Source organism: Haliaeetus albicilla, chromosome 26, assembly GCF_947461875.1.
Source record: "Haliaeetus albicilla chromosome 26, bHalAlb1.1, whole genome shotgun sequence".
Classification (NCBI taxonomy): domain Eukaryota; kingdom Metazoa; phylum Chordata; class Aves; order Accipitriformes; family Accipitridae; genus Haliaeetus; species Haliaeetus albicilla.
This window is the reverse complement of record NC_091508.1, coordinates 19,573,968-19,588,806: the sequence shown is the minus strand read 5'-3', so window position 1 is coordinate 19,588,806 and position 14,839 is coordinate 19,573,968. Positions and strand designations below refer to the sequence as shown.

The 14,839-nt window shown below is 57.4% G+C and overlaps 1 protein-coding gene across 2 annotated transcripts; it reads left to right on the top strand.

The window, feature by feature from the left end:
* The first annotated feature begins 6,126 nt into the window (after positions 1-6,126).
* DIPK1B (divergent protein kinase domain 1B) lies at positions 6,127-13,941 on the top strand. Of its 2 annotated transcripts, XM_069771080.1 has the most exons (6): positions 6,127-6,289; positions 8,662-8,784; positions 9,235-9,369; positions 11,588-11,695; positions 11,896-12,072; positions 12,702-13,941. In XM_069771080.1, exons 1-6 carry the CDS (start codon positions 6,227-6,229, stop codon positions 13,512-13,514), a joined length of 1,419 nt encoding a protein of 472 aa, XP_069627181.1. In that variant the 5' UTR covers positions 6,127-6,226; the 3' UTR covers positions 13,515-13,941. The 2 variants fall into 2 exon arrangements, with proteins under 2 accessions (XP_069627181.1, XP_069627183.1); XM_069771082.1 differs by lacking the exon at positions 8,662-8,784.
* Positions 13,942-14,839: the final 898 nt, after the last annotated feature.

Genomic DNA, 14,839 nt, shown 5'->3' with positions numbered 1-14,839 from the left:
CTTCCTGGGGTACTTGTGTGGGAACAGAGGGTCTGGGCGATTTGGGGTGCCAGGTAGGATGCTGGGGTACCTGGAATTGGATGCCATGAACTCCCCAGCTGGTCCCTCTCATTGCACAGTCTGGCTGGAGCTGCCAGTGTGTTGCAACTGGCTCAGGATCTCCTCCAAGTGCCAGAGTCCAGCACAAGGTGAATTCTTTTCCTGGCAGGCCTCCCTGGACACTGGAAATAAAACATGTGCACCTCAGCGGGCTAAAATCCACACGGGGAATATGTCTCCATGAAACAAACAGTTTCTCTGTTTCCCCTGTTATTGATTAATGCCTCTTAATGACTCCAGCTAAAAAAATCTTGTAGTTGCCACCTGTCACGGAAGATCAATGGAGCAGCATTAGTGAGAGATATAGAGGCAAACTGTCCCGGGCGAGTTCGCTGCAAAAGCCATCTCTGGGAGCAGCACCGCTGTCTGCTCAATCAATAGATCATCATGACCTCTCCCTCTTGCTTGCTTTTTTTCCCCTTGAGCTAGCTGGGCAGCAAAGTCTGCTCCAAGCTTTCACAAGGACTAGATTATAACCATCCCGATTGATCTGATATGTAAAGAATAAAGGGGCCTCTTAAGCCAGCTGTCTGCACTGGAAAAACTCAAGTGGCTGCACAGACAGGGTCAGACCCTCATTAATTCCTGGATGCTCGGGACCTCGCTCACACGATGCGTGAAACCTGTACCGCAGCACTGGAGGGAGTCAATTAGTCATGATGAATCCAATCCCACTTGCCCTGGAGCTTTCCTAGTCATCTGCCTGTACTGCCAGAGCCTTTTCACGAGTCCGTCACCACCGGAGCCATCATGCCCTGTCCCTCCTGGCCCCCCTTTCTGTGATACCTCCTTGTTTGTCCTATTTCCCTTTCTACAGAAATCGCGGTGCTCAGTGTGTGGGGAGGAGGGGGAAGCCCTTGTCTGCTTCCCGCATGCGTACCACCAGCCTGTGCCGTAACATGCCGTGGCGAGCAAGCGCCTGCCCCAGGTGAAGCGTGGCCATGTGTGGGGGTCCTGGGCAGAGGAGGTGAGGGGGGGGTCTCCTTTGCTCAGGTAGCCGCTGCCTTCTTGAAAACCCTTGCTCTTTGGCACATCAAGCCTCCAAACTGGAGCCTCTCTCCTGCAGCCACCTGAGGTTAATAAACAGGGAACACCTGGAAGATGAAGGCTGACTTAAAAACCCAAAAGCTGTGTATGCGTTCTCCCAGCACAGCACCACTTAGAGATGCTGCGATATTTCACAGCTCAGATGGCCATGCAGGCTGCAGCTCTGAATAAAATTAATTTCCTGCTCCATGTTGGTGCAGCTGTGTTGTACCAATGCCGTGAGTTACTCGATGCGGTTCAGATATCGGCTGGGAGAGCCCGACCCCTTGGTAACACAGCAGCACGCTGGGCACGACCCCAGGAGGTTGCAGGGGTGTCTGTGAGCATCTGAACGGCACTGGTGGGGCTTGGGACCTCCAGCCTTTGCCTGGTCTGTGCCACGCCATACTGCCACCGGCTCTTGTTTGCCAGGGAGAAGAGCGCTGAATGGCCGGCTGCGAGCCAGCGCGTTTGGATGCTGTCCCTCTCGGAACACACTGGACTTTGTGTGTCCGCACACCGCGGCCGGGGCTGCTCATCCTGCCTGCACACCTCTGTCTCCTCTGGGGCCAGCTGAGCCCCGTGCCTGCTTCCACGGAAAGACCCCCCTGCCAAGCCAGACTTTGGGAGCCAAATGCCCAGGGAGAAAGCCATGTCCTGGCTCTCGCAGCAACAGGAGTGCTCTGGCTTGGGGAGGGGGGGGGAGCTGTGCGGAGGGGCTGGGGGCTGGCAGGGGCTGTCTGCGGGCACCAACGAGGGAGGAATCCCCCGGTTGTGTCTCCTACCGCAAGCCGTGACGATGAATAACTCCTTAACCAGCTAAGCCTGTGCAGGGATCTGCTTGCTCAGCCTCCTTGTCCATGCTCCTTTGCAAGCTCCTTTTTCTCCTCAGCTGGGAAGAACCCCTGGTTGGCACATGACAGAAATCCTAATGAGAGCGGCTCCCCTTCCAGAGCCGCTGGGCTGGCAGAGCCGCAGGGCTCCTGGCCACAGCCACCACCCTTTGCCTTTAACCCTGGCGCTGCCTGCAGCGGAGCCCTCGGGCTGCCCCTTTTACACCCCATGGTTCAGTGCCGCGGCTCTCGGCAAGGGGCAGGGGTGTCCCTGGGGTGTCCCCCATCCAGGGGGCTGGTGGTAAATGGAGGGTGAGACCCCCAAACCGTCCCCAGCAAGCCAGGAGCTCTGCAGCGGCTGCACACCTGGCCCAAAGCATGCAAGGAGCACCAGCAGCCCCAGCTTTTGACCTCCCCCCCAATTCCATAGTGCTTAATTACAAGTAGCAGGGATTTGGAAAGGAAGCGGAGGGGGCGAGCATAGCACAGACTGGAGGGAAGATTGTGCTGGGGGTGGCAGGGCTGTCAAGCCAGAAACACAAGAGCTGATTAGCATTTCTAATTATAACCGCTGCGCTCAGCCCCATCAGGGCCCGTCAGGCAGGCCGAGGCAGCTGACAGCGTTGTGCGGAGCCAGCTGTGGCTGCCATGCAGGAAGCGCGGGCGATCAGCCTCAAATCCTTAAAGGATGCACAGAAAAGAGCATTAGAGCCCGGATCCGTCATCTCCTGAGCTGCGGCAGCGCCTGCGAACACCGGGTGTCATCACAGCCCCCGGGACAGAAATCCCTCTGGTTTGTGGGCACGGGACTGATCCTGACGGCACTGCTTGGAGAGGGGAGAGCATGAGCAGGGGGTGAGCACGTGCCCCGCTTTCGGTTCTGGGTCTTGCACACCCCTGCCAAGCAGCGGCTCTGGGCACTGCGGGCGATGACGTTGGGCCACACCGTGCCCGGCTGTCACCCACCACTGACATCCCACCCAGAGGAAGGTGGGTGGCAAGGGGTGCTCTGGAGGGGACGAAGGGATGGGTGGGTGGAGGTCCTCGCTCACAAGTCAGGGCTGCTCTGTACTTTGCTGTTAGCACTAGCTGGCAAGGTAATTTATTCAGTAGTGAATGACGTTATCATGTAATTGGGTAAATATTATGGGCCAGTAAATGACCATTACAGGGCTGTGGGTGCCCTGAGAGCTCCCGTGTTTCAAGGGCACAGTGCTCTCCGGGATGTGCCTGCAGAGCCACCGCATGGCTGGGAAGTGATCAGAGGCGAGCGTGCCGCACACTGTGGGTTTAGCAGAGATTAGCAGGGCTTTCGTGGGCTGAGTGACCCAGGAGAAACTGAAGCGACTTAATCAAGGGAGTGAATGAAAGATTCCCAGGGAGGACATCAAGCATCGACTGCTTTCAGCATCTACTGGATGCTGACAGCTCCTGGGGGACCACCTTCCTCACCTCTGTGCCACGCAGAGCAGCTCTGGATGCCTGCCGGCTGCCGGGAGCCTGGCCTGGCAGTGCCGGGAGATTTCTGGGGAGGGGAGAGACCCCTTGCACAGGGGCAGCCCAGGCTGTGGGAGCGGGGCGGTAATACGAGCATCTCTGGTGGCAGGTCCTCCATGTGCCTGGGATATAAACGCGAGACAGGCACCACGGGGAGAGATCTCACTGCCCTTGCGCATTGAATATAAGATATAATCACACCTGCAGAATTTTTATTACTCTTTTGATTGGATTAATTAATCATTCAGTGATAACTGCTCATTAGGCATTCCAACGATCAATACTAATCACTTAATTACTTGGCGTATTACGGCTCGGGAGGGCCTGCTCATTCCTAATTAGATTCTCCGGACAATCCACCCCTGAACGTTGCCGAGCCCTGCAGCAGAGGTCCGTGGCATTTCAAGCGTCTCTCATCTTTGGCCCAGGTGTGTCATTTCCCATCCCTGACGAGAGCTTAATCCTGCTCACCCCCCAAAATCAGGGCTCAAGGCGCAGGGAGCCGCAGCAGGAGGGTGAACTGGGGAGCGCTCGTGGGCAGTGTGGGATTCTGCTGAGTCCAGGCAGCAGGAGAGTGTTTGTGCCACGGGCACAGTGGAGACTTCACTGCAGGCAGCTGCCCTGGCAGGACAAATACCAAAAGGCATCTCTGTGCTTAATCGTGATGGGGCTGGGCAGGCAGGAGTCGGGACAGAGGTGAGGGGCCCGGGGCAGGCAGGGCAGGAAAGCTGCCTGCTGCTGCTCAGCCTCCCGAGGCGGCACCAAGGATGGTGAGAGCCAAATCCTGCTGAGGAAGGCTCAGGCGAGCATGAAAATAACCATCTTCAGGCTGGGAGGGAAATAAAGAATTTATTGGTGCTTGAGTAGAAGAGCTATTTCCCTGTAGCTGCAAAAGAAAGCAGCGTGTCGCAGCAGCAGGACCCCTGGGGACCCTCCTCATCCTCACAGCTGGCTCAGCTATCGGGCACCCAGCAATGCATCTTCCCGTCCCCGCTGTTTTCCAAATTACCAACCCCACCATAAAAAAAAATAAATCACAGAGGCTCTCTTTTTTTACTGCGCTAATTAAAACTATAAATAAGCTGTGTAAGCTCCAGAGAACCATCCTGGCTCCAGCAGGACGTAAAAACCTGCACGAACGAGAGCTGCAGGCAGACGAGGCGACGTTAACCCGGCGACGTTAACCCGGCCCCGTTACTGAAGCAACGCCGCGGGCAAACGTCTGCTTGTTCCGAGGCGAGTGTGGAGGTCAGGGTGCTGCGCTGGCTTTGCACAGCGTGACAGCAGCAGGGATCTCCTCGATGTTAAAAGAAGGCAGCAAACAAGCCGCAGGATTTGGGGTGTTTTGGTTCGGTTTTGTTGTGATGCTCATTATTTATCACCGCTGTTCAGATTAGGCCAGCAAAGGCTTTTGCTCGTTAGTCCTTGGGCACCTGGTGCTCGACACCGAGTAGGAACCGCTGGGTACGAAGCGACCAGCTTGTTTTCAAAGGTCATTTTAAGCCCAATTCAAATGGAAGGAAGCAATCTGAACCACGAAAAGGGGACAAATGGATCGTCCGAAGACTTACTAACAGCGAGCGGGGAATTATCTTAAACAACGGCCTCGTGACTGACCCTCCCAGACCATTTTCCATCATATTTTTGTCTCTCTTTCCCCCTTGCTCTAGCTTGCCTACGTATACTGCAGCCCCCCTGGATGAGAGGCTGTCCCTCGGTGCCGGACACAAAGCAGCCCCTGTCTTGCCTTGAGGTTTCCCTGCCCAGAAGCAACGCAAACAGGGGGGACAGCCGCTGCGAGATTGAGAAGGGAGACGGCGAAGAGGCGAACGAGCAGGGGCCATGGCCGGTCTCAGCCCTGGGGTTTTGGGGGGGATGCAGCCCCCCGGCCGTGCTCGTAGGTCACCGGCTGCAGACCGGGGGGGGGCTTTTCCAGGCTGCCACCCGAACTAGCTTTAAATAAAACCTGAGCTGCTGCGAGTGCTGAGGGCCAAGGGCGATCGGCTTTTGCATGAACCCCCGCTCTGCCAGGGTCAGCAACCGGCCCCCGGGGCTGGGGGACCCTACGTGGGACCCCAGGGACGGTGGGATGAACCTGGGGCCGAGATCCCCGTGTGGGGGAGAAACAGCGGGGCTGTGGGCTGGGATGCCGGCTTAGGATCCCTATAAAATGGGGAACCCTGGAACTGGGTTGACCCGGTGGGGATGCGATCCTCCCGGGACGGCTGGGGTGAGGACTGATACCGCGGGGCCGTGACGAGCCGAGCCCGGCCGAGCCCGGCCGAGCCCGGCCGAACCCGGCCGAGCCCAGCCGAACCTGGCCGAACCCAGCCGAACCCGGCCGAACCCAGCCGAGCCGAGCCCAGCCGAACCCGGCCGAGCCCAGCCGAACCTGGCCGAACCCAGCCGAACCCGGCCGAACCCAGCCGAGCCGAGCCCAGCCGAACCCAGCCGATCCGACCCGATGCCGGCGGCAGCCCCCCTCCTCCCCGAGCTGCGGCGGAGCTGCGTGCGCCGCCCCGCGCCGAGCCGGGCGGAGCCGCGCTGAGCCGCGCCGGGCCGGGCCGGGCGCGCTGCGGCGGTACGAGCAGGCGGCACGGCTCGGCCCCCGCCTCCCCCCTCCCACCAAATCCCGCTCTGTGTGTGTCGTGTCCGTGTGTCGTCGTCCCCCCCCCCCCCCAAACCCCGGCACCCGGTGGCGAAGCGGGGGCCGCGGCAGCCCGGCCATGCCCCCCGGAGCTTGAGGCCCGCGGCCGCGGGGCGACCGCAGCATGCGGAGGATCCGGCGGCTGGTGCATCTGGTGCTGTTCTGTCCCCTCTCCAAGGGCCTGCAGGTACCGGGGGGGGCGGTGGTCCGGTTTTGGGGGGGGGGTCGGTGATGCCCGTCTCCGCATCCTGGCACCGGCCGTGCACAAAGGGATGCTCCGCCGCGGTCCGGGGCGAAGGAGGCTGGGGGGGGGTCGGGGAGCGGTACGGGGGGGGGGAGAACCTGGACCGGCACCCGGGGGGAACCTGGACCGGCACCGGGAGCCGCAGGCGGTTGCATAAGCCGCTCCGCGGTGCTGCGGGGGGGGGGGGGCACCAGGGCAGCCCCATCCATCAGTCCGCATCGGTGAATGGAGAAGCCGATGCAGCAGTGCAGGGCAGGGATGACTCCTTCCCTCTTTTCCTTTCTGCTTTTTTTCCCCCTTCTTCCCATCCCTGAGCTGGCAGGGGGAGGGAGGGAGGTGGGGGGTGCTGGGGATCTGTCTCAGCGCTTGGGGAACCAACGGTGACGGGGCCGGGGATGCTGTCCTGGGTGTTTTCTCTGCAGCCGTGGGATGAGAAACCTTGACTCTGGTGAAGGTCCTGGACCAGAGAGGTCAACCTGCTGGAAGGGAGAAGGGGGGACACGGGAGGGGATATCTGGTGGGCAGAGGGTGCTGGCAGGAGGTGGGTGCAGAGCTGGAGCAAAGCCCTGGGCTCACTGGGTGCGGGAAGGGCTGCGTGGTCGAGGGGAGCCTTTAGAGAGGTGGTTTTGTGGGTCCCCAGGACAGCCAAGAGCTGGATAGGTGCTGCAGCTTTGCTCCCAGGGGAGATGGGCAGTTGGCTGCTGAGCTGCCCCCGCAAGCTGTCTTCTTCCAAGACAAAAGGCCTGAGGAGCGGTTGCGTGGGGCCACGGTGGTGGGCAGGGGCTGGGGACTGGGTCTGTCAGGGAGGGCGAAGCTGGGCGCAGAGCGAGGATGGGTGGGAGCTAGGGGTAGCCCTTGCACCAGGATCACCTGCACAGATACCCCACGGGAGGGGGGGTGACAGCCACGCCAAGCCGCCCCTGGGAGCACACTGGCTCTGGCATGGTCCCCACTGCTGGGACCCACCGTGAAACAACCCCCATGTTCCCAGAGTGCTGCAAGGGAGCAGCGGGGATGGAGCAGGATTTTGTGATGCTGCATCCATTTTGCCTTTGAAGTCAGCTCCAGCCCAAAGTCACTTCCCAGTCCCCCAGAGTCACCCTAAAACTAAACACAGCAACTCACACAACCGAAGGATAACGCCCTTTGGCACAGACTGCCAGCCAAGGCGGTGGGCAGGGAAGGCAGCGGGCAGGGAAGCCCCCCATCCCCTGAGATTGAGCCCCTGGAGGAAACCTCAGCACCAGCTATGAATCCAAAATACTACCAAAGCCCAGTGGAATATCTTGTTGCAATGCATCCCCCACCTCCACGTTTCTTTCTGCCATTTAGGGGACGATGAAGCCAGTGCTCCCTATGCCATGCTGAGGTCGCAGTCCTGACCCCCCCCTTCTGCCCCAGGAACGTGAGGGGTTTTAGGTCTGAATAAGCAAAAAGGGACATTTTGGCCATTCCAGGGCTTTGCTGCCCCAAGATGTGTCTCTAGTTGGAAGTCTGTGGAAAGGGCCCCTTTGCTGAGGGCAGGGGACCTGGTGGGTCATGTCCCCACCACTGGGCAGTTTTTGGGGGGCTGCTGTGTTGGTGAGGATCTTACTGGTTGCAGTGGTGTATGTCTGACTTCAGGGACTTGAGCTGGTTTTCAGCTCACAGGAGCAGCCACCCATCCTTTGCCTTTGCGAAGTCCTTGCCATGGTCAGGTTCTCTTTAACAGGTGTTATTTAGCGGTGCCATTGCTCGACAAGCAGACCGGGCATCGTGGCCTGCTTCACACTTCGGCATTTCCAATTAACATGCAAAATGTCATGATCTTGAGGCAGACCTGCCTGCTTTCACCCTTGCCTGCTGATTCCTGTGAATTCTGTTCATTGGGTCCGGGGCGAGCTGAGCCGCTGGCTGCAGCCGGTGCTTCAGGAGGGCAGGAGGCTCCACCACCTCTGGTTACTGCCATCCATGGGGCAAAACCCTTACGGTGCTTGGCGAGGGGCCAGGGGGGAGGCATTTTGGAGGTGGGAGCAGTTTTGGGCTACAAGACTAAAGCGAGGATCCCTGGCAGGTTGTAACGGTGCTGCATCCGCTCAGATCCAGCCCTATCCCAGCAGCAGGTCATGGTCTCACCGGCTTATGCAATGCAAGGAGAGAGGAGGGTTTGGAGGTGGCCACTGGCCAAGGGCTCTCTTGGCCTGCTGTGAAGCAGGAATTATCTATAGAAACTGGAGGGAATGGGGTGTTTGACGCAAGGATTAACTCCCTGCCCTTAGGAACTGCCAGGGATCTGCACCATGTTATACAGGTCAGGTAAACAACTTATATTGCAGGGAGGCCAGATGACAGCAGAGCTGCTATTGCAGGGTCAGAGGGGAAGAAACGAAGCCAGGAAAACAAAATCACGCTGCGAGCCTCTGAGCTGTTTGCACGGAGTATTACCCATGCGCTTCCAGGTTTGTTACTCGCCCGCTCCCACACGGGAGCTGGCAGTGGCAGCCTCCCATGTCCATGGGGCTGTGCAAGGGGGGGTCTGCTGAGAAGGGTCTCCCCGGGCAGGAGCAGAGCCTCTTGCAGCCCCGACGGTGAGCCCAGGGGTTGCAGAGGGCAGCGGGCTCTCTCCTTGCACTGGCAGGAGAGCGGGCACACGCAGCTGCAGCTCCCAGGCACGGGGATGCGCGGCATCCAGCTCCTCGCAGCCCAACGCTGTAATCTCCCTGCTTTTAGGGAATTTTAAGTGACCTACTTGCAGCAGGAGTTGCATAATAGACTGGTGAATATATATAAAAAAGGCTGAAGGTTTCACCAGCGCGCAGGTTGGTTTGTATAAAAGAAGTCGTCCTTGTCCAGCCACCGCCAACCCGTGCAGAGCCCTGGCCTTCACCAGCGTTTTCTTTTCCTTCCAGAGTCGCCTCCCGGGCATCAAGGTGAAATACCTGCTGGTGGTGTGGCTGGGCATCTTCGTGGGCAGCTGGGTGGCATACATGCATTACTCGTCCTACTCCGAGCTCTGCCGCGGCCACGTCTGCCGGATGATAATCGTGAGTGGTGGCCAGCAGTCTTCGTGGCCGTGCTGGTCCCAGTTTGGGGTACCGGGGTGAGCGGGGCTGCAGGAGCCCAATTTCCAGCCCCCCCAAGCCCTGTGCCGTGCCTTGCAGCCGGGCAGGCAGCGCCGGGGCAGCATCCTGCACTAGAGCTGGGCCGAGGAGCCCTCCTGGCAGCTGATTCCCCGGCATCACGCGGAGCTCGGAGCGGGAGAGGTGACCTTATCCTGCCAGGGCGATGGCGAAACAATTTAATGAGATGTCGGAGGGAAGCAGGCCAGGCCAGGCCAGACAGACGTGGGCAGATTAATGTCTGTGGAGATGAAGTTGCAATGTCAGAGCAGGATCTGCGGGCAGGGAGAGCATCGCGCCAGCACCCCCGACCTCCCCAGAGCTATTGAAAAAAGGGGAGCAGCCAGGCCACGGGTGCCTATCTGTAACTGCTGGCATGCCCTAAAGAAAGCAGCAGAATGCACAAAGAGCAGGCCCCTCGTGAGAGCTTGGCTTGATGCGTTTTGCCCCTGCCTGGGGTTTGCGGTGGGGTGCAGCCTGCTCCCCACAGCATCCCCAGGGCTGGCAGCCAAGTGAGGCTCCTCTGGGACTGCGGTGTGAGCCCCATGGCAGGGGAGCAGGTCACCTGCCTAGCCTAGGTGAGGAGGGGGACGCCAGGCTCTGTCTGAAAATGCCTCGTTCATCAATCCTTCAGCACAGAAGGGAGGCAGGAATTGCCATAACAACAGCGACGATCGTTTAATTTGATTTTCTGCATGACTCTGACCACAGGGTCCCAGGCTCTAATTCCTGCTCTGAGCTTGGGGTTTAAAATGCCGCATCTGGCCGTTTCCCCTGTGAGCAGGTCCAAGGGTTAATTCCCATCCATGTCGGGGAAAAAAAAACCCAGGGAAAAGATGCAGTGAATTTCTGCAGCTCCTGTTTTCAGCCCTGAGGCTGTTGTGCCCTCGCTGAGAAGCTGCAGCCTCTCCTGCCCAGGGATGCCTCCAGCTCTCCCGACCCAGCCATCCTGCTTGTGGATCAGAGCCACCGTCTGTCCCTGTCTCTGCCACCGCCTGGACCGGAGCCAGCCCATTTTTACAGCAGGGGCTGCTGCTCCGCTAAGCCCATGCATCCTCATCCTCACCCAGCCCCACGCTGCCCTTTCCTCCGGCCCTGGCAGTTCCCCTAACGCCCTGGACAGCGGGAGCACTCAGGAGCAAATTCCCCTGGGGTCCCTCCAGCAGTTTGGGGAGGGGGGTCCCTGCCAGCCCAACCCCACCTTGCCCAAGGCACCCAAAGGGCCCTGCCTGCAGACGGGAGCTCTGCCCACAGCTGCCGCCCGTTTGGCTGGGGCTCAGCCCCAGCTGCTCCTACATGCTCCTCTCTCCGTGTCTCCCCCATTAAAGTCCTTGCTCTGGGGCTAGTAGAAATCTTTGGGTCTTCGAGCAGAGAAGATTTTGGGCTGGGATTTCTTTGGAAGACAGAGTGGGGAGTTTGGGGGTGCTGGAAGGGGTTGGACTCTGAGGAACTGGCACTACAGCTCCCCAACGAAAGTCTGAGCGCGCCAGGCGTTCCCGTCTCCCCCAGACACCCCAAACTGGCCGAAATGGCTGCCAAGGTGCAGATGTCGCCCGAAGGCAGCTGAATGCTGTGCTGGCATGGTCCGTGTGCCCTGCAGCTGGTGGCACCCTGCGGGCTGCCAAATCCAAGGCCAAAGTGATATGGGGGTGGTGACCCTGAGCAGCCCCTCTGTGCTTGAGGACCTTGGAATCCCAGGAAGGAAAGAAATGGTCGACAACTAGAGATACTGTTCTTGCCTCCAAGCAGCCTAGGTGGGTTTGCAATCAGATGTGCCTCTTTTAAGGGGTGTTTTTCTCTTGCATAAGAGACTCACATGAACTCAGAGGAAATGGGCTCACTGGGGACGCAGTGGCATTGATGATCTGTGCTGGGCAGAGCTTATTCACGGTAAATTGAAAAACCAAAGTGCTGGCCCCAGCCCTGCTGCAGGAACGGGGCTTGAGGAGTTTGGGCACGGCAGGTGACGGGAGCAGGGCTGGCCGCAGCATGGGAGGCTGGGGGGGACTTGCACGCCCCCAGCGCGTGTGCTTGGGGTGCCGCAGATCATAAGCTGTGGGAATGTGCCTCGATCTGTTGGACTTCTTTGGATGAACGGGGAGCTGCCCCTGCTGAGCTTCTCTCTCTGCCTTCCCCTCTCCAGTGTGACCAGTACAAGAAAGGAATCATTTCTGGCTCCACGTGCAAAGACCTGTGTGAGGAGCGCAGCCTCCTCTTCCAGCACTGCCTCTCCTCCTCTCCCACCCAGCAGGTAGGTCTCTGCCCCGCCGGGGAAACCACTGCACAGCAGGGAATGGGTGCAAGCACCAAACCCGGGAAATGTCCTCCTCCCTGCACGTCTACTCCTCACCCCATCCCTGGCACCCATCCTGAACCAAACCAGAAACTAGTTCTCTGCACTTGCTCTTTTTTTTCTCCTGTCTTGGCCATATCCCCTCTCCTTTGCTGTAGGTTTACAGTGGGCTCTGGAGGGAGAGGGAGGTGATCATCAAATGTGGCATTGAAGAAGCCTTGAAGGCAGACAGTCACCCAGACTCTGTGCCCAAGAGGGACGTGGTCCTCTTTGACAAACCGACACGAGGGACATCAATGGATGAGTTCAAAGAAATGCTCCTCAACTTCCTGAAGGTCAGTGTGGAGGGTACCTCTGGGATCCTGTGGGCCTGGGATGCCACTCATGATTCAGAAAGACTAAATGCATCTTTCCTTCCCCTTAAACAAGAGCTCCTCTGGTACATGCTCCCCCATCAGCTGCTGGGTGCTGGGCAGGGCTCCTTATTGTGTTCTGTAGAGCAAGTGCTGCATTAGCCGAGAAAAACCTTCATTCCCACGCAGAAATTATTTGCAAGATTTTAGTAGCAGCAACCCTGGAGGCCACTCTACCGAGGCTGTGGGTGGCATCTGTGCTGGGCAGAGCTTATTCACAAGCCCACGGGCAGCCCTGGCAGTGCCGGCACCGCTGAAGCAGTTACCCCTGTGCAGGGCTTCTGCTGCAGCGGTGGGACAGCAGCACTGCCCAGTCTTTGCTCTCAAAAGCTTGCTCCCATCTGGGTCTAGAGCAGCCCCAAAGCTGGTAAAATTCTGCTGGAGCTGAATCCATCCAACCATACACAATGGTATGGCACTGAATTTGCTCGAGCATGGTGGCCGTTTCATCCTCTCCCAAGCTCAGTTCTTTGGTTCTCCAGTTCAGTTTTGTGATACGAAGCCCAGAGAGAGCTGCAAGGGTCTGATGCCACTTCTTGTTCTGTTCACAGTCCAAGCTGGGAGATCAGCCTTCTCTTGCAGCCTTGGTGAGCCGGATCATCACCACAGCAGATGTGAACCGGGATGGGAAAGTGTCTTTAGCAGAGGCCAAATCCATCTGGGCGCTACTTCAGCTCAATGAGTTTCTTCTAATGCTGTCCTTGCATGAGAAAGAGCACACGTCCAAGCTGCTGGGGCACTGCGGGGACCTCTACGTCACCGAGAAGATCCCCCACACCTCCCTCTATGGAGTGGATGTCCCCCCCTTCCTCCAGTCACTGCTGCCTTCAGTCGTCCACCAAATCATCCACCAGTGGTTTGCACCAGCGTGGCCCCGGCGGGCAAAGATCGCCATCGGCCTTCTGGAGTTCGTGGAGGAGATATTCCACGGGACCTACGGGAACTTCTACATCTGTGAGACCAGCTTTAAGAATGTGGGCTACAACGACAAATACGACTTCAAAATGGTCAACCTGAGGAAGGTGGCAACAGAGATGACAATCAGGGGTTTCCTCAAGGGACGTCACTGTGAGCAGAACGTGGACTGCACCTACGGGAAGGACTGCATGGCGACATGCGACAAACTCATGAAGCAGTGCAAAAGCGACGTGGTGCAGCCCAACCTGGCGAAGGTCTGTGGGTTGCTGCAGGACTACTTGCTGTACGGAGCACCGCTGGAGCTGAAAGAAGAGCTGCAGAAACAGCTCCGAACTTGCATGACCCTCAGTGGCCTGGCCAGCCAGATGGAAGTGCACCACTCCCTCGTGCTGAACAACCTCAAGACCTTGCTCTGGAAGAAGATTTCAAACACCAAATATTCCTAACGGGGGAAGCACGGCCCTGGAGTTTAGAATCTGCAATCTTGGAGTAAAGTCCAAGGTTTGAAGGCCTGTTTCTCCATCCTCTCCCCCACAGGAAAAAAAACCCACCCTGCACAGGGAGTTCAGCATAGCTGCAGCCCCTTCTCCTTCATGGAAAACCAAGCATCATGACTTCCACCGCCCAGCAGGATCAACGATACAGTCGGCAAGAGCGTGCTGCAGAGCTGGGACAGCAGGAGCTGGGCTGAACGGGCTTGGGGGAAGAAGATGGCACGGAAAGCGATAAGGAAGCGGAGCCCAGCTGGATGCATCTAACTGTTTCTTGATTAACAGGAAAGCAGTGCAGAGCGATGAGAATGAATCATTCATGCTGTACTTGTCACATCTTTTGATGAACGTCTCTGATGTAAATAAATAGCTTTTACGTGAATCACACCAGTACATTAATAGCGAAACAGCAGCCTTTTAAGTAACCAGCTTGCTTGTGATCTAAAACGGAGAAAAAGGTAGATTTCCGTATTCAAAAATCTCTCCTTAAGTGTTTGAGTCATCTACTGTCAGATCCAGCTGTAATTTAGGAAGCAGATAAGCTGTCTTTTCCACAGTGGAGAATCCTGGCAATTCTTTCACTCCTTTTTTAAGTGCCTGACCCCAGACGGTGATGTGATGGCTTGTGTGAGGCTCCCACCCAGCTGCTCCTGTTCACAGTCTGAAATTGGCAGCACAGGGCATTCCCTCTCACGTGTTGGCTTCCGAAGCATCTAGGGCCAAGAAAAAGGGCTAAACATGAACAGTCCTGACCGGTTAACGTTTGTGTTCCGTGTGGTACTTCGCACAATACTTAGAGCAGGGATAAGCCAACCTCTCAGTTTAATTCTCCTAAAACTAAGCTGGGTTTGCACTGCCGAGGTTAAAGATTAATACCAGAATAATCCAGTGCTTCTCATTATTAAAATGAATTTCCAGGCAAGCTTTCAGCTGGTTTCAAGACATTTGTTTGACTGTGTAAATACTACCAGGTCTCCAAATATAGTCCGTTCCCTTTAAATACTCAATTATAGCAACCTTTTAAAACTATGGGTAGAGTATGTAAACTACCCTGAGCTTGCTGTGTTCCCAGCACAATTGTATTCCTGCTGATGGACCGTATGCCAGTGCTCTTGCCAACAATTGCTTAGTGAAGTGGAGCGTGTATCTGAAGTACAATCACCAAGAAAAAAATACATCTGGCAGTATATATAGCCTGTGAAGGCAATCGGTGGTGTCATGGCTGCAAATTTATGAGGCCTTTGGAGGAGAGATACCAGTATTTCCTTCTATTAGTTCTA